At 39.6% G+C, this 20,069-nt stretch overlaps 1 protein-coding gene across 2 annotated transcripts in view; it reads right to left on the minus strand.

Moving 5' to 3' along the window:
* The window catches only part of ELP3 (elongator acetyltransferase complex subunit 3), a 109,527-nt gene that overhangs the window by 82,906 nt on the left and 6,552 nt on the right, over window positions 1-20,069 (minus strand). For both annotated transcript variants that reach the window (XM_007466155.1, XM_007466156.1), the window contains 5 exons: window positions 17,699-17,837; window positions 8,134-8,204; window positions 7,132-7,195; window positions 5,387-5,455; window positions 2,859-3,013 (listed from right to left, as the gene is read on the minus strand). In XM_007466155.1, coding sequence (XP_007466217.1) covers window positions 2,859-3,013; window positions 5,387-5,455; window positions 7,132-7,195; window positions 8,134-8,204; window positions 17,699-17,837 — 498 coding nt within the window. The remainder of the gene's footprint in view (window positions 1-2,858; window positions 3,014-5,386; window positions 5,456-7,131; window positions 7,196-8,133; window positions 8,205-17,698; window positions 17,838-20,069) is intronic.

A 20,069-nucleotide genomic window follows, 5' to 3' on the forward strand; every position in this document is an offset into this window, starting at 1 on the left:
TGCATCGGCAGGCGGACTCTCAACCACTGTGCCACCAGGGAAGCCCTCTATTTCTAGTTTTCAAGGAACCTCCATACTGTTCTCCACAGTGGCTGTATCAATTTACATTCCCACCAACACTGTAAGAGGGTTCCCTTTCCTCCACACCCTCTCCAGCATTTACTGTTTGTAGATTTTTTTGATGATGGCCATTCTAACCAGTGTGAGGTGATACCTCATTGTAGTTTCATGCGGGATCCCCCCAGACCGGGGCACGAACCCGTGTCCCCTGCACCGGCAGGCAGACTCCCAACCACTGCGCCACCAGGGAAGACCTCATTGTAGTTTTGATTTGCATTTCTCTAATGATTAGTGATGTTGAGCATCCTTTCATGTGTTTGTTGGCAATCTTATATCTTCTTTAGAGAAATGCCAACTTAGGTCTTCTGCCCATTTTTGGATTGAGTTGCTTGTTTTTTGATATTGAGCTGCATGAGCTCCTTGTATATTTTGGAGATGAATCCTTTGTCAGTTGCTTCATTTGCAAATACTTTCTTCCATTCTGAGGGTTGTCTTTTCATCTTGTTTATGGTTACCCTTGCTGTGCAAAAGCATTTAAGTTTCATTAGGTCCTATGTGTTTATTTTTGCTTTTACTCCCATTTCTCTAGGAGGTGGGTCAAAAAGGATCCTGCTATGATTTATGTCAAAGTGTTCTCTATGTTTTCCTCTAAGAGTTTCATAGTATCTGGCCTTACATTTAGGTCTTTAATCCATTTTGAGTTTATTTTTGTGTATGGTATTAGGAAGTGTTCTAATTTCATTCTTTTACATGTAGCTGTCCAGTTTTCCCAGCACCACTTACTGAACAGGCTGTCTTTTCTCCATTGTATATTCTTGCCTCCTTTATCAAAGATAAGGTGACCATATGTGCATGGGTTTATCTCTGGGCTTTCTATCCTGTTCCACTGATCTATATTTCTGTTTTTGTAGCAGTACCATACTGTCTTGATTACTGTAGCTTTGTAGTACAGCCTGAAGTCAGGTAGCCTGATTCCTCCAGCTCCATTTTTCTTTCTCAAGATTGCTTTGGCTATTCGGGGTCTTTTGTGTTTCCATACAAATTGTAAAATTTTTTGTTCTAGTTCTGTGAAAAATGCCTTTGGTAGCTTGACAGGGATTGCACTGAATCTGTAGATTGCTTTGGGGAGTACAGTCATTTTCACAATGTTGATTCTTCCAATCCAAGAACACAGTATATCTCTCCATCTGTTTGTATCGTCTTTAATTTCTTTCATCAGTGTCTTATAGTTTTCTGCATACAGGTGTTTTGTCTCCTTAGGAAGGTTGATTCCTAGATATTTTATTCTTTTTGTTGCAATGGTGAATGGGAGTGTTTTGTTTGGATGGGCCTAGAGTCTGTCATACAGAGTAAAGTAAGTCAGAAAGAGAAAAACAAATACCTTATGCTAACACATATATATGGAATCATAAAAAAAAAAAAAAAAAAGGTTCTGATGAACCTAGGGGCAGGACAGGAATAAAGACGCACACATAGAGAATGGACTTGAGGACCCAAGGAGGGGGCAGTTGGCAAGCTGGGACAAAGTGAGAGTAACACTGACATATATACACTATCAAATGTAAAACAGATAGCTAGTAGGAAGCAGCTGCCACATGCAGGGAGATCAGCTTGGTGTTTTGTGACCACCTAGAGGGGTGGGATAGGGAGGGTGAGAGGAAGACACAAGAGGGAGGGGATACGGGGATATATGTATACATATAGCTGATTCACTCTGTTATACAGCAGAAACTAACACAACATTGTTAAACAATTATACCCAATAAATATGTTTTTTAAAAAAAGTCACTTGTTTTGTTGATTATATAGCAGTTAAATGTCTCAGATTAAAAGTACTCCCAGTGCTCTTTTTGGGTGGGCTCACCTAGTCCAATCAAAGCTACCCCTGCAGTTTAGACCAGCCTAAGGCTGAGAAGATCTGCACAGTGGTTTTTTTGGGGTTTTTTTTAAAGTAAATTTATTTAACTTATTTTATTTATTTATTTTTGGCTGCATTGGGTCTTTGTTGCTGCACGTGGGCTTTCTCTAGTTACGGCGAGCAGGGGCTACTCTTCGTTGCGGTGCGGGAGCTTCTCACTGCAGTGGCTTCTCTTGTTGTGGAGCATGGTCTCTAGGCGCGTGGGCTTCAGTAGTTGTGGCACACGGACTCAGTAGTTGTGGCTCACGGGCTCTAGAGTGCAGGCTCAGTAGTTGTGGCACACAGGCTAGGTTGCTCCATGGCATGTAGGATCTTCCTGGACCAGGGCTTGAACCCGTGTCCCCTGCACTGGCAGGTGGATTCTTAACCACTGCACCACCAGGGAAATCCCTTGGTCTTGGTCTTTTGTTGTTGTTCTTTCTTTCTTTTTCTTTTTTTTTAGTTTCTTTTTATTCTTTCACATAGTGATTTTGTGAAAATACTAATAACCAATGGACCATACTCACTTTTTCAAAACATAATCCTTTTTCCCACAAAACAGAAGCAACTACAAGGACTAGGACTGCATGAGATGACAGATGTTAACTCAGCTTACTGTGCTCATGATTTCATGGTATATGTGACATCAAATCATTATGCTGCACACCCTAACTTATACAGTGCTCTGTGTTCATTGTATCTCAAGAAAACTGGGGAAAAAATGTATTTAACCTTACAACCCATGAAAGGTATGCAAATAAAAAGAATGACATCCTCTCCCCTCCCTCCCCAAAAGAACTAGGAATATAGACATAGAGCAAAAGAAATTCTCACAGACTGCTGCTAGGAGGATAAACTGACAACCACCATTGGTGAATATGATAAAATAAGGATTTCTTACTTGACTGCCTCGTAAATATTGTTGGAGGTATGTCCTGATAAGGCATCATGTAAATTTCGAATAAAATAATCTCTGTATTCTTCTGGAAGGGCCATAAATGTTCCACCCATCACAATAAATTCCACTTTATCCACACTGTGACCAAGTTGTTTTAACTGAAAGACATAAATTCATCAGCATTAGAAAGATATGGTCAACTACCCTAAGAGGGTTATTGCAAATTTCTAATTTTACTTTGCAGTGTTCTCATCAGTATAGTTTAAAAATGAGAAGCAAACATGTTAAGCAAATTCTATGGACTAAAAAAAATAGACTCCAGGGTGTGAAAAGGAAATTATTGCTCAAATAAGGAGGATGAGAATTAAAAATAATAAACAACAAGCCTGATGTCAACTTACAGAGTTAAGTGAAAATGTAATAATACAAAGAATATAAATTAGAGAGCAGCAAAGCAAATAACACAATATGTAATAGAATAAACAAATATTTATTGATTACATATTTTATGCCAGACTTTGTGGTCAGCATTGGGGATGAAGACTATATGCAACATAATCAGGACTTGATGCAAGTGAAAGAAAGAGAACACTAGATTAGAAAGAAACGTTAAGAAAGCAGTTTTAAATTAAAAGTTTTGAATTAATTATGAAGTTTCTGGGTACAGGTAGCACCTTAAGCCTAGTTTCAGGGGTGGGGGAAGGACAATAAAAGTCTGAAATATGACATCTCTTCTATTTGGGAAGAGAATGGTATAGATCTTTCAGTTTTTCAACTACAATAAGGCAAGATTCTAAGTTTTAGAAACAGGTATTTGAATTTCTTGCCATATCTTGGGCCTGAGAAAAACTAGGTCAAGCAGACTACAAATTATGAACTCTAATGTACTACGTAAAGAGGATGCCCACACTTAATACGAGCAAAAAGTTACTTTGTTTTATACTTGTTTCTGAAAATGGCAAATAACTTATACATACATACATCCTTATACATATGTAAATCCTTACAGATACATAAGCATATGGGCATGCATGTGCATACACATGCAAATATATACCTGTAAGTAACGTGTACATAGCTATCAACACTAAAAGAATACTCTATAACTATGGTTGTTTACCAGGAATACACAACAAAATCTTCCTGGTAGCTTTTTCAAAATATCTTGCCTGGACCCTAAACCAGACTTAATCAGAACTTCAGCAGTGAAATCTGGCATGTGTTTTGGAAAAGTTATTCAGGTGATTCTAGTGCATTTACAGTTCGGAAAAGAATCACTACTCTCTGGTAGTTTCTAAAATCTTTCAAAACCCATGCTCCTGTTTGGTAAATATAAACATTTCGAACTCTACTGAAACACTTCAAATGAGTTAAATATCATGGCTAAGGGAATTCCCTGGTGGTCCAGCCAGTGGTTAGGGCTCTGTGCTTCCACTGCAAGGGGCATGGGTTCCAAAAAAAAAAATTATGGCTAAAAAAGAAATTGAAGCAATGGTCAGTTTAGGAACTATGCTGGCTCCCTGCAGGTGGGGTCCTCTCCTACAGCTGACAATCCTGACCCATATATGCTTGGGTGACAATGATGTGAAAATTAGAAGTGGCTGGTATCCACTCGTAATTACAACAGTTAAGCACAGAAGCGACTTACTGACTATGGTATGTGCTACTTTCCATTTGAGCTTTTCTAGTTGTCTTACTAGATGTAACTATAAAAACTATGGACAGTGCTTGCATTGTTTGAAATTGGACAAGTTTAAAATAAAATGGTGAAAAAGAAAATCTGTATTAATGTTCAGAGTTCTTGAACAGAGCAAGGCCATCTACACAGTACTTGTTTTTAATCAGTTATATTGAGGTATAATTTTTTTTTTTTTTTTTTTTTTTTTGGTGGCTTTGCCATGCAGTTTGCAGGATCTCAGTTTCCTGACTAGGGATTGAACCCAGGCCACGGCAGTGAAAGCCCGGAATCCTAACCACTAGGCCACCAGGGAACTCCTGGGGTATAATTTATATACAATAAAATCCACTAACTTTAACTGTACAGTTAAATGAGTTTTGACAAATGTTTAGAGTTGTGTAACCACTGCCACCAGCACCACCAGTATACAGAACAACTCCATGGCTCCCAAGAGTCCCTCATCCCCCTACACAGTCAATTCCCCATTCACACCCCAGCAAACCAGTCACAATACTTCTCACTTGGCTTATGGAAGCTAAAATTCAATCCACCCACCTATTGTCTAAGACATAGCCACATTCTGTAAATTTCATACCATAAATAACTTTCTACAAATCGAAAGAACTTTAGAGACTATAAACTCCTTGCAGAAGATAATCCAGTCTTTAAAGGAAGTTGTGCTCTTGACCTTGCTATAGGTACTGCAAAACAGTCCCCCCACCTCAGATGGATATTAAAAACTTACAAAGGGGAGAAATATTCTTTCAGTTCTTATTTCTGGTTCAACTCAAATCAAGCAATAATACCTTCTAAGTATAAAGATCTAATGTAACAATGCTTTTTAAAACCTTACCTGTTCTATTCGGTGTCTTGTCTGTAGATAAGGGTCATACCTAGCACGGATAGCTCGCATGGAGGTTGGCTAAGAAAAAAGAAAAGTATCCTGTTATGCCCACACTGAATTAAGAAAAAAAAGTTTCAAAAGGGTATTAAAAATAAAGTTCCCTTGGGCTCCTTTCTTCCTCTCTCAGTCTTGTCAGGGTTCAAAATAATGTCCTGACTAGCATTTGGCTGGTCTCCACTCAACAGCAGGCAGCTCCTTGGACCATAGTTATATCTTTGTGTAAACGCTTATGGAATCCCCAGGGTCACCAAATTGTTATACTGCTCACAGACATAGCTGTGTATACACATTCAAAACAGTTACTTGATAAAATAACCTTTAAACCAGATTAAATATCAATACAACAATAGTTTGTAATGGTTTAACAAAAAGCCATCATGCTATCATACAATGGAATAGTCTACGGCCATGAAACAATATACTGATATAAAATGTTCCCTAAGATACATTGTTAAATGAGAAAGGTAAGGTGCAAGGTTTTGATAGACCACCTCCTGTGTAAAAAGTTAGGATAAAGAATATGTACTGCTTTTATATCTATATACTATCTCTGAAGGACATATAGGAAGGGGATGATACTGATTGTCTTCGGGGGCTGGAGCAGAAAGGGGTGGCCAGGGGAGAGTGATGAGAGGGAGTCTTCACTGAAAAATTCTTTTTGTATTTTTTAAAATTTGAACTATGAAAAACAGGTAAGAAATGAAAAACCATGAATAAGAAAAAAGTCACATGGTTTCCTGGCTGCTGGCCTCTTCGGATGAGGCCGACGGCTTCGAAAGCCTGCTCGCTGGCCTCCTGCTTTCACTCTTGCACCCGCTCTAATCCTGCCCTCACAGAACCATCAAATGATCTTTTAAAAACCGACACTTTAAACCTGGATGGCTTTTCACGACACCTATAACAAACTCCTTGCCCTGGCTTACAATCCCCTGCATCACCCGTCTCCCGAATCTCATTCTCCCCTCACCTGCTCTGCTCCAGAGCCCCCCACTGTCATTCTGAGCCTGGCTCTGTGTTCCAGCTATTCTCTCTGCTAGGAGTGCTCTTTCTTGGTATTCTTGAAAGGCTCTTTCTTGTCATTCAGGGCTCAGTTTAAATGTCACCTCCTCAGACCATTCCTTCCTAGCCCCCAAGGCTGAAGTATCCACCCTGCTACGACACCTTACTTGACTTTACTTCCCTGCTTTGCATTTACTAGTACCTGATTTTTTTTCTTGTTTGTTTCTTTACTGTCTACCCCCCATTTATTAGAATGTAAATTCCTCAAGACCCGACCTGTTTTTTTCACAGCTGCAGAGGCAGGACAATGTACTGGTGAGGAGCACAGAATTCAAAGCCCGGCCCTGTTACATATTAGGGGCGTGTCTCCAGGCCAGTCGTGTAAGACTTCTAGGCCCTGGTTTCCTTATCTAAAAAACTGGGATAATAATAGTGTCTACCTTCAAAATTCTGCTGTCAGGTTTAAAGTTGTAAAGCACTTAGAACAATGTTGATATATTAATAATAAGTGCTTACATAAATATTTCTCCAGTGACTAGAACAACAGACACTCAGCAAATGTTTGGCGGATGAATAACTTATGTAATCAGGAAAAAAATAAAAAATAAAAATTTTAAGAAAGCCAGTACTTATAAAAGCATACTCTTAATAAAGTATGCTGTAACACTCCTCAGGACAGCCTCACATTACTTTACCTCATATCCAGTATAAGACTGGGTCGAATATTCAAAGTCTGAATCAGGTCCACCAGGGCAGTATCTGCCAATACAATAAAATGAAGATGTCAGATACAGAACTTAGTTCAACAGTCTAGTTCAAGTATCTACAGGCTCTGTAAAATCCTGCCTGAACCAGCTTCATTTTCGAATCCTAACAGAAGGTTGCACCTTTGTAGTATCTGCAAATATATACATTTTCTACTAACAAGTAAAAAGATAAACATATAAAGGAACATTATTACAGTCATTTTCAGAGTATTGCAGTCACTATTATTTTAGAAGTTTAAGCTTTTAGGGGCAAATAACCGGGCCTAAGTTTTCCTAAGTTTGGATTGATACTCACAGTGCTCTCTTGGTAACTACACTTAAGAAATTCTTTCTCCTGATTAATCTTCCTGTCTAGAGTCATGAATATTCTTCTGCTAATTTTTCTAATTATCTAAATTTAATAAGTTTAAAGATTATTAGTAAGGATAAGTTTTTACTTTGATACTTTTCTGATCCAAATTCATTATAAACTTCTGACATTTGGAATTTAGGCAGCTCATATTTCCATGTATCATTTATCAAGTTAACAGAATATCTACTGTTTTGAGTTCTGTAACCTATGAATTTTTTTTACTGTGTACTGCAACAAATTAAAATCTTTATATGCTTCATTTTTAAAGCATTGAGACATCCTACTAATAGGTGCTTGTTTCAAAGAACTAACTTATGAATATATTAAGTCAAAGTTTTAAATATTACCAGGGAGTTCCCTGGTGGCCTAGTGGTTAGTTACGCTGGGCTTTCACTGCTGTGGCCCGGGCTCAATCCCTGGTCGGGAAACTGAGGTCCCACAAGCCATGGCCAAAAAACAAATACAAACACAAAAAAGTTTTAAATATTACCAGCATGTATTGATCAAGGCTCTAGGGGACTTACTGGTTCAATTCAAATACACACACATACACAACTTATCACAATCATCATACTCACACACATATGTTTCCTGTAAAACTGATGTGTGGACATCTGTGGGGTTTGCACATGACAGCCACAACAGCAATCTATAAAAGGAAGATCAATAAAAAAGCAATTATGAAATAATTCATACAGGCGGCGCGGGTGCCATCCGCTGGGGCTCTGCTCTCCCTGTGCGAGCCCGCGCGTCCTTCCCAGCGAGGTCCCTGCGCGGCGCGGCCAGGCTCAGTGCGATTTTGACAGCAATCATATCAAGCTATTATGAAGTGTGATGTCAGTCTGGAGGACGGATAATATATAAGCCAGTTCCCGACACGCTATCTTACAAGGAAACATCTGAGACCATCAGTCCACTTCACTTTGCCATTGAACGTGAGCCCTATAGGCATATAATACATAATTGTTGAAGTGTAACTAAAATGTGGAAAATATATCTTCTTCTGGCTCAAGGAATATTATTATAAAAGAGTTAAAAACTGTGGCCTTTCATTTATACAAACGGAAAATTGTATTGACTTCTCTCAAGTAGTAAGGCTTCTAACGTGAGGAAAAACATGGAATGACAAGTGTGGGAAAGAGCAAGCACTAAATTACTGTCAGAAAAATAAACTGAGTAGCACAGTGGTGCTCAGTGATTTACGGGGGCAATTAGTCACCACCCCACGGCGCTGCTGAGGACAGCATGGCAGCAGACTCGCCAGGCCCGAGCGGAAGAAGAGGCTTTGCACTGCTCTCCAGACAACTTTTTAAACAAGAGAGGATATTTGAGCACATTAGGTTCCATGTCTTCCTTCTGGGTGCCCACCCTTCACATTATTCAACCAACCTAATACATAAACATATTTTTAGCACAATATTAACTTGTTCTGTGTGTGTTAAAAAGACCAACTGCAGCTTTTTTCTCTCCCACTGTCCAAAGTAGGTGTTTCCCTATCCCGTAAAAAGCAAAACAAACAAACGGAAAAACCCTTTTCCCACTCACAAATTGTCCCCCTGATGTGTGCCTTCGGTCTGTCTCATTACTTTTGCATCTTGCTACTATGTTCTATATTTGCTCAGAGCCACTGGGTGCTAAGGAATTGGTCTGCTGCTCCTCCAGGGAAGTTTGGTGAGCTGGTACAAGGAGATGATAAACAAGGCCATAAAACAGAGGGTAAATGAAAAAGATACATAAACTTCCTGGTATTTCTTTTTTTTTTTTTTTAACATTTTTGTTGGGGTGTGGTTGCTTTGCAATGGTGTGTTGGCTTCTGCTGTATGGCAAGGTGGGTCAGCTGTGCATGTGCATGTGTCCCCATGTCTCCTCCCTCTTGCGTCTCTCTCCCAGCCTCCCTGTCCTGCCCCGCTGGGTGGTCACAGAGCGCGGAGCTGATCTCCCTGTGCTGTGTGGCTGCTTCCCACTGGCTATCTATTTTACGTTTAGTAGTGTATATATGTCCATGCCACTCTCTCGCTTCGTCCCAGCTTACCCTTCCCCCTCCCCGTGTCCTCCTGATATTTCTTAACATGTTCTTTAACATACTTTATGTACTGCCTATGTATATGTGCATAACAAAATAGGCCTGGTAAAATGTAAAAAAAAAAAAAAAAAAAGAAATAATTCATACAAAATTCTGGAGAGTTGTTATCGTGCGGAAAGCGGGAAAGGAATGCAATCAGAGGGTGGCACACAAGGGGGTTTCAAAAGTACTGGTAATGCTGTATTTCTTAAACTGAGCTGTGGGTACCAGGGTCATCTCTCTTCAATATTATTAATCTTCAGAATGTACATATGCATTGTATACACTAGTTTGTATTGTATTTTACAATAAATTAAGTGCAAAATAAGGAATTAATTTTTAAAGTCACGGTGATTCTTATTCTCTCTTGCTCTTTCTGATTTGTTTTAATAAAATAGCCTACAAGAGAACAATTACTTATGCAATTCTGTAAAATTATATCTAAACCTAACCTTTGTATCTCAAACTCTTCCCAATAGATCTCAATATTTAGAATAGAGACTATTAAACTGGAGTTAGACTTCAGAGTGTGTGCAAGATATTCTCAGAGGGGTCTGTCAGAGCCCAGTGGGGTAGGAAGAGCATCTGCTTGAGAAGGACGTGATGGCAGAGTTAGACAATCAGTTACATATGGGGGCAGCTGGTCAAATAAGGGTATACACTAAGATGAATGCAAGCCAGGTTTCTTACTGTCAGAGAAGAAAGTTATGATTTTTTAATTTATTTTATTGAAGTATAGTTGATTTACGATGTTAATTTCTGCTCTACAGAAAAGTGATTCAGTTATACACATATATTCATTCTTTTTCATATTCTCTTCCATTATGGTTTATCACAGGATATTGAATATAGTTCCCTGTGCTATACAGTAGGACCTTGCTGTTTATCCATCCTATATAAAATAGTTTACATCTGCTAGCCCCAAACTCCCAATCCATCCCTCCCCAACCCCAATCCCCCATGGCAACCACAAGTCTGTTCTCTATGTCTGTGAGTCTGTTTCTGTTTTGTAGTTATGTTCATTTGTATCATATTTTAGATTCCACATATAAGTGATATCATATGGTATTTGTGTTTCTTTTTCTGACTTACTTTACTTACCATGTTGCTGTAAATGGCGTTATTTCATTCTTTTTTATGGCTGAGTAGTATTCCATTGTATATATGTACTACATCTTCTTTATCCATTCATCTGTCGATGGACATTTAGGTTGTGTCCGTGTCTTGGCTGCTAAGAACATAGGGGTGCATGTATCTTTTTGAATTATATCAATAGTTTTATCCAGATACATACCCAGGAGTGGGATTGCTGGATCATATGGCAACTCTATTTTTAGTTTTCTGAGGAACCTCCATACTGTTTTCCATAGCGGCTGCACAATTTACATTCCCACCAACAATGTAGGAGGGTTCCTTTTTCTCCACCCCCTCTCCAGCATCTGTTATTTGTAGTAACTTTTTAATCATGGCCATTCTGACCGGTGTCAGGCGGTACCTCAGAGAAGAAAGTTAAAATATGCAAAGGGAGAGAATTAGAATGAACTCTGTGGGTTGGATGAAATTAAAGGTATTGTTGTGGACTCACAGTACACACACACACACACACACACACACACACACACATACACACACACAAATATAGATGCAAATGTGTTATGTATATGTGTGTGCATGTCTGTACATATATATTTCCTAGTTTGGTCCACGGAGAGGGACTGGGAGCAGCAACACCCTAACGGCATTGAGCACATCTAGCACTCAGATCTTTGATTCTAAATATTCTTCTCCGCTAAAAGAAACCAGGGCTCCTTGGAGAAACAGCTGATTCCAGGGCTGGGGTAAAGAAAGTACAAGATGAGCCTGGAACATTTTATTATGACTGAAAGCTAGAAACTGCTCAAAGAATGATGGGGACATTTAAAAAAGAAACAGAAACCAGCTTGAAAGGGCTCCTACTGGTCAAAACTGGGAAAATTTGTACATCAAAATAAATAATGATGGAACAGATTATAACCCACCAAACAGGAAACCATTTAATCCATTCACACAAATGAATGAGGAAACTGGAAGTCTGATAAGGAACAGGATATTTGCATAGTTTCAAAGTACTTCACCGGGCTTCCCTGGTGGCGCAGTGGTTGAGAGTCCACCTGCCAATGCAGGGGACACGGGTTCGAGCCCTGGTCTGGGAGGGTCCCACATGCCGCGGAGCAACTGGGCCCGTGAGCCACAACTGCTGAGCCTGCACGTCTGGAGCTTGTGCTCCGCAACAAGAGAGGCTGCGACAGTGAGAGGCCCGCGCACCGCGATGAAGAGTGGCCCCCGCTTGCCGCAACTAGAGAAAGCCCTCGCACAGAAACGAAGACCCAACACAACCATAAATAAATAAGTAAGTAAGTAAGTAAAATTTTAAAAAGTACTTCACCACACAAAACTTCTTAATTACAAAGTGGAAAAGAATAACTTTACAAAGGGGACGCCTAGCAGACATCACCTTGATCAAAGACAACAACAGTGACAGGACAACAAACTATGCACCACCTGACAGGATATAATAAGAACACAGTATCACTTCTGTGATGTTCCTGCCAGAGATACAAACCCGAATCTAATTATGAGGACACATCTGATTAAACCAAATTGAGGGAGATGCTACAAAACAACTTGCCTGAAATCTTCAAAAGTGTTAAGGTAATGAAGTAAAAGAAAGACAGAGAAGTGTCCAGACTGAAAAGCCATGACAACTAAACGCAGCACGTGATTCTGAACTGGGTCCTGTAGGTCATTACTGACACACCATTAGAAACCTGAATGAGGTCTGAGGACTAGATGATGATAATGTATCAGTGTTAAATTTCTGATTTTGATGGCTGTATTGTGGTGATGTAAGAAAATGGTCTTGTTTGTAGGAAGTACACACTAAAGTATTCAAAGGCATCGGCTTTGCAACTTACTCTCAAATGGCTCAGGGATAAAGTGTTCTTTGTAGTGGCTTTTCAATTTTTCTGTAAGTCTGATTATTTTTTAATAATAAAAATGATTAAAATTGAACTTAAATCATTAGTGATCTAAAGAAGCTCCAAAATAAATAATTTTGCAAATCAAGGGCTTCCCTGGTGGCGCAGTGGTTGAGAGTCCGCCTGCCGATGCAGGGGACACAGGTTCGTGCCCCGGTCCGGGAAGACCCCACATGCCGCGGAGCGGCTGGGCCTGTGAGCCATGGCCGCTGAGCCTGCGCATCCGGAGCCTGTGCTCCGCAACGGGAGAGGCCACAACAGTGAGAAGCCCGCGTACCGCAAAAAAAAAAAAAAAATTTTTGCAAATCTGAATTAAAAACTTAGATTTTCAAACAAATGTTTGTATTTAAAATGAGACACAATTGGTATATGTATACCACTGATGAGGTCAATCTAATTTCCCAATCTTTTATTGAGGGCCTGCAATATAGGCCAGGTTCTGAGCTACACAGAGCAGGTGGGCCCTAAGACTACAAATATATTAATGCACTGCCTCTGTCCTCTGAAATCATACAAGCTAGCAGGGGAGGAGGACATAGAGAAATAGGCTATTTCAAAACCACATGGTAAGAAGCATGTGGTAAAAGAAAATACTAGGGATGCCCAAAGAAGAGGATTAATTAGCCCTGACCAGGGGCGTCAGGGAAGCCTTCCTAAGGGGTTGACAGCCATGCTGAGCAAGAGTTAACTGAGCTAAGAAGGCAGAGGGACATGGGGACCAGGGAAGCAATGTGCAGGAGTTTTCAAGCATTTCTTAAGTGGCTGAACTCTCCCATCAAGTAATGTTTTACTTAGAACATCAACTTACAGAAGAGAGAAAAGCAACAGCCCTGGGTGAAGTAGAGATGGGGCCTGCTCCCACGGCTTCCCTATTATGCCCCACAGCGGCTCCTAAAACACTTATACGGATCCTGTAGTTTTGTAGAATACAGCTTAAAGATTACTGATAAGGTAGAAAAAGCTATGTCTTTGGAGTCAGCCAGAGAGATGAACCTTTGAATCTTTTCTCTGCCTCTTACTGTGTATTTTCCTGTTTTGTAAAATGAAGACAATACTACCTACCCTCAAAACAGTTTTGAGGATTAAATTAGAAAACACACCAGTGCAGTGGCTGGTATGTAACAGGTGGGCAACATATGGTCACTACTGTTGCAGTGAGTAATGATACTACTCTGAATAATAAAAATCATGATTTTCAAAGCAAAAAAACCAACCAAATGAACAAAAACTCAAATACAAACAGACTCAAAATGGATCACAGACTTAAGTATACTAAAAAGGTATGCCACAGACTGGGAGAAAATATTTACAAAACACATGTCTGATAAAAGACATGTATCTTAACTACTAAAAAAAAATCCTTAAAACTTCACAATAAAAAAACCAAACAACCCAATTAGGAATAGGGCAAAAGACCTGAAGAGACACTTCACCAAAGAAGATGCACTGAAGGCAAAATAAGTATATGAGAAGATACTCAACATCGTATGTCATTCAGGAATTGCAAATTAAAGCAATGAGATACCACTACATACCTAAGAGAATGGGCAAAATCCAGAGCACTGACACCACCAAATGCTGATGAGCTTGTGGAGCAACAGGAACTCTCATTTACTGTTGATGGAATGCAAAACAGTGCAGACACTTTGGAAGACAGTTTGGCAATTTCTTACAAAGCTAAACGTAGCCTGACCATATGATCCAGCAATCATGCTCCTAGGTATTTATTTACCCAAATGAGTTTGAAAACTTTTGTGTATGCAAAAACCTTCAAACAAATGTTTATCGCAGCTTTGTCCATTATAATTGCCAAAAATTGGAGGCAACCAAGATGTCCTTCAATAGGTGTGTGGATAAACAAATTGTGGCACACTCAGACAATGGAACATTACTCAGTGCTAAAAAGAAATGAGCTATCAAGCCACTAATAGGACATGGCATAACCTTAAATGCCCACTGCAAAGTAACAGAAGCCAATATGAAAAGGCTACAAAATATACTGATTCCAACTATATACCATTCTAGGAAAGGCAAAAAGTAAACAGATCAGTAGTTGTGAGAGGTATGAAACAGAGGAAATGATGAGGGGAGTTTTAGGACAGTGGAACTATTCCATATGATACTGTAACGGTGGATACGTGAAATTATGCATTTGGTAAAACCGACAGAATGTACAACACTGTGAGTGATCCCAATGTAAACTACAGGCTTTGGTTAATAAGAAGATAGCAATATTGGTTCATCAATTATAACAAATGTGTCAAACCAATGCAAGGTATTAATAATAGGGCAACCTGGGGAAGGGGGAGAGGAAGTATATGGGAACTCTCTGTGCTTTCTGCTCAAATTTTCTGTAAGCCTAAAGCTGCTCTATAAAAAAATATAAACAAAGCACTACAGTAACAGCAGAAGTAAAAGCATGGAGGTTAGTGGGCATATATCTGGAGAAAACTATAATTCAAAGAGATACATGCACTCCAATGTTCATAGCAGCACTATTCACAATAGCCAAGACATGGAAACGACCTAAACGTCCATCAACAGATGAATGGATAAAGAAGATGTGGTACATATAAACAGCAGAATATTAGCCATAAAAAAATAATGAAATAATGCCATTTGCAGCAACATGGATGGACCTGGAGATTATAACACTAAGTCAGTCAGAAAGAGAGATAAATATGTGATATTGCATATACGTGAAATCTAAAATATCACGCAAATGAACTTATCTACAAAACAGAAGCAGACTAGCAGACACAGAGAACAGACTTGGGGTTGCCAAGAGGGAGACATGGTGGGGGAAGGATGGATTGGGATTTGGGGATTAGTAGATGCAAACTATTATATATAGAATGGATAAACAGCAAGGTCTTGCTGTATAGCACAGGGAACTATATTCAATATCCTGTGATAAACCATAATGGAAAAGAATATGAAAAATGTATATAACTTAATCATACATTTGCCATACAGTAGAAATTAACACAACATCGTAAGTCAACTATACTTCAGTAAAATAATTTTTTTAAAAAGCACAGAGGTTAGGATGCATAGCAGCTAGGGAACGACAATCAGCTGTGTTCCTATGATATTTTTAACAGTCACTCTGGTGATACTGCAGAAAATGGATTTGATGCAGGTAAGACAAAGTAGGCCCATTAGGAAATGAGTAAAACAATCTAAACAAGAAATAATAAAGGCCAAAACATTCCTCCCAGTGGTGGTAGGAATGGACAATGCATTTCGCATCTTTTAGAAACTGAGTGGACAGGGGCACCATTAGCTAAGGTGGACAAGGAAGATGGGCGAGCAAGTCTGAGGTTTTGGTTATGCTATACTTAAGGGTATACTTACAGGCAGTCAAAGGAGAAATGTCTAACAGGCAATTTGACATGGATGTGAAGCCTGGGGAGAAGTTGGAGCTACGAGTCAGCATATGGCAATACTTAAAAACATCAATGGATGAGATCACCAAAGAAAGCATGCATGGCACTAAAAGCAGTTGGCCCAGGACCACAGAAGAATCAATTTTTAGAGGGAAGCAGAACAAGAGTAGCTGTCAAAGAAAGAAATAATCCGAGGTAGGAGGAAGACAGAGAGGATGGAATTATGAAAGCCAAGTGCATTTGTCAGGTTGAAACATTGCTAAACCTTTGTCTCCATGGTGGCAAGCCCACACACAATGCTGAAAACTGAAAATCCAAGACTTACCCATAAAGCACGTTATTTAGGGATATGGAAGTAAATGCCAAGAAATCAGCTAAGACCTAAAAGTGGTTGCCCTGGGGGAACAGTGGGGGGAGAATGGGAGGTGAGGGGTTTGGACCTATTCGTTTTTCTGAAAGTCTTTTATACTAGGTACAAACAAACAAACAAACCCCAAACACTTAAGTTCAAAGGAGAAGAGACTAGGATAGGTGGTACACTGTGTGTGAAAGTTCTGGGGTTTAATTAGTCACAAATATATGATCCAGGAGATTCGGCTACCCAGCAAGTCATTATAAGCTGCATTTACTAGAAGTACAATATCCCCATCCAAACAACAGACTGAACTTCTTAGATCACATCAGGAACACAGCATTCGCTTCTGGGTACCATGTTTTAAGAGGGTCTAAATACTATCAATTCTTCCCTCATGTCTTTCACACTCATCCTTTTTATCCTGGAGGCCCTACCTTGATTCAGGCTCTTAACACTTCACACCTAGGTCAAACCAAGAGTATCCCAACTGGTCCTTTTGGCTCTAGGCTACCCTACATCTTGTATGCAAATTATTTTTCTGAAAATCTATTTGGTTCCCATCACTCCCCTTCTCAAAAATCTTTCAGTTTCCTATTATCTGTCTATTTTGCAGGACATTTAAGATCTTTCACAAGCGGATCCCACGCTAACTCTTCACCCCAATGTCCTGCTGCTTTCCAAAATGAACTGTCAGCCCCAGTGAGTCTGGTACACTCGTGGTTCCCTGCACACACACCTCTTACATCATCTCTACCTCTGTGCCCTAGTTCCTGGGTCCTTGCTCCCATTACTCTTTGAACCTGCTCTTCTCTGCTTGTATGAGTGCCATTTATGTTAGTCAAGCTCCACGCTTCCTCTTGGGCTTTCCCTAGTCCCTTTTACTGCAGCGACATCTCTGTCCTCTGGACTCCCATATCACTCCCTATGGTGTCAACTGTTTCACAATTACCATATATATTAACAGAACGACTTTGCACTATCAATTAACTTTTCAAAATACCTTTTATAAGTATCAATCTTATAAGCCACAAGCTTAAGATGACCAACAATACTGGTCATCTTATGACAGTCACCAAGCATCTAGCTATACTTTTAAAGACACCAAAAACCAAAACATCTACTCCTCTAAGAACCGTGATCTTTTCCCCTCTGTGACCTCCTGGCATTCTGCACGTGTCTCCACTCCAGCACACACCATAGCATATGGATTTTATTAGTCCAAATCCCCCACTTCCACCTCACTACCCGGGTGTTACATAGAGGCAGGGATCTGTGGTGGAACAGAAACACAATCAATCTTTGATGAATTGAATCACTCACCCCACTGGCAGTTCTGATGGGTTTTGCCTTTAACTTGGGGACCAAGACCTTTCGATACTGAGGTGGGACTGCAGCAATGATATCCACCAGGCGGGGCTGTGCTGAAAGGCCATATTTGGCAGCTGTCCTGGTTTTCACCCTGAAAGTGAAGCATCTAGCATTATCAAGATCACAATATTTCAAGGACAAGCTACCAAACGGATAACCTATAAATAACATCATCAACTCCTTTCACCAGATGACAACAGTGGTTTTAACATTTGTAATTATCAGGGAGCTAGAACAAAACTCATGACTTCTTGTTCTCCAGAGTACCAGAAAGAAAACCAGATGACTACAGGGCGGGGGCCCAGGACAGTGATACAATGTAGGTCTCGTTCAAAGTAGTGCTCCAGCTTCGAAGGATTCTACCCTTTTCTCAGCTTCCACACTACTACATTTGGGATCAGATTAATTCTGTTGTGGGGGACTGTTCAGTACATTTTAGGATGTTTAGCAGCATCCTTGGCCTCTACCCACTGGCACCTCCTCCCGTTGTAACAACCAAAAATGTCTCCAGACATTGCCAAATGACTTGGGGGTGGGGATGGTCATGCCTGGTTGCAAAGCACTGCCTCAGGCCAACAAAACAAAACAAAGCAATTTAAAGCAAAGCTATGCAGAACCAAATAGGAGATAAAGTAGATATATTTTTAAAGCTTTAAAAGTTTTAAAACTTCTTCTAATTCAAAATATTATATAAAGAACAGAATAAAACATATAAATATACTCTAACAATTATAAAACAATCACTCTTGTAACCACATTCCAAGAAAGAGAATATGATCAGCACTTCAGAAGACCCATTTGCCCCTTCCTGACCGTAACCCTATCCCTAACCCCCAGAAGTAACCTTTATTCCAACTAATAACTCCTCGCTTTCCTCTATAATTTAGCAATTTTTCTTTTCTTTGTGGCTGCTAACCAAATCCTAATAGTCACTTTATCTTCTCACTTTAATCCATCTAGAAATATTATGGGGTGTTCAAATCATTTCAACAAATGGTTACTGAGTACCTGATAGGTACAAGAGACTACCTAAGTACTTGGTACATCAGGAGATGTAAGGCATAGCTGTTTCGTGCTCTATGTTCACGTTTGCATACAGGCATGCACAAAAATAAATCTACAAGTAATAAAAACATATGTATCAATAATAAAACACACACACAACAATGAATGATTCCAGAGCTCAAGAGAGGAACTCAATGTGTGCTGGGGAGATATTCAAAGAAAATGGGCACAGAAAAAAGATAGGCTTCAGACAGGCAATAAAGACACAAGAGATGACACCGAGAGCAGACAGGCTGGCTTATGTGAAGATGCAGAAACAGGATAGCACAGATTTTAAGAAATATGAGTAGACCAACTTAACAGAAAGCAGAAGGTTTTCAATATGAAGATATAGAAGTTTAAAAAGTTGGAAAAGTAAGTTGAAGCCACAATGAGAGGCCTTACATCATGGGCTGAGGAATGTGCGTTTAATTCCACAAGCACTGGGAATGTGCTGAAAGTTCCCGCACAGGGAAATGACGAAGGAAAATTAATCCGGCAAGACAGTAAAAAGAACTGAAAGCATAAACTACTGCAGGAGTCTAGACTTAAGTTTAAAAAGGAATGGAAGAGGAAGTTGGTGGTGAACATGAAACAGTTATAATGAAGAAACAGTAGGCAAAATTTTGACTCTAAGTGGACCTAAGGGAAAAGATTCAAAAATGACATTACAGTTTCAAACCTGGGTGAAGGTTAAAACAATTAGGCAAAGAGGACATCTGAGTAGGGGCTGGTTTTAAAGAAGATGCTAGCTTTAGCTTTAGATGTGCTAAATTAAAGAGAATGACAAAAATATACAAGAAGTAGAAATGTTCATGAGAAACAAAAGATTTGTATAATTAGGGGTATAGCCAACAAAGATGGGGGAAAAAACCCCACTGCTAAACACATGGTAGAAAAACCAATAAAATATAATGTCTTCATGGTATAAAAGAATAGTTACTAATTTATTCTTTAGCAAATGTTTATCAAGCACCATGTTCCAAGGAAGGGGTATAACATTGTAGTATCTCAAGTAACAGAAGACAGGGTCCAAAATAAGGTCATGTGCATAGTGACTAGACCATTGACGACCTGGGGACGGGGGGAGAACCCTTTCACTACAGCAGATCTGTATCACAAATATATAGTAAATAAATAAATGCAGAGAGGAAAGACCACTCTTATTTGAGGATTTAGCCAAGTCAAAGCTGAACATGGCTGTGGAGAGGAAGTGGATGAACGTGTCCAGGAGGTTCTGAAGTAGGGAAAGGCTGGGTTCGATCAAAGGGCCCCAAGA

This window comes from Lipotes vexillifer, unplaced genomic scaffold (genome assembly GCF_000442215.2).
Source record: "Lipotes vexillifer unplaced genomic scaffold, Lipotes_vexillifer_v1.1 scaffold308, whole genome shotgun sequence".
Classification (NCBI taxonomy): Eukaryota; Metazoa; Chordata; class Mammalia; order Artiodactyla; family Lipotidae; genus Lipotes; species Lipotes vexillifer.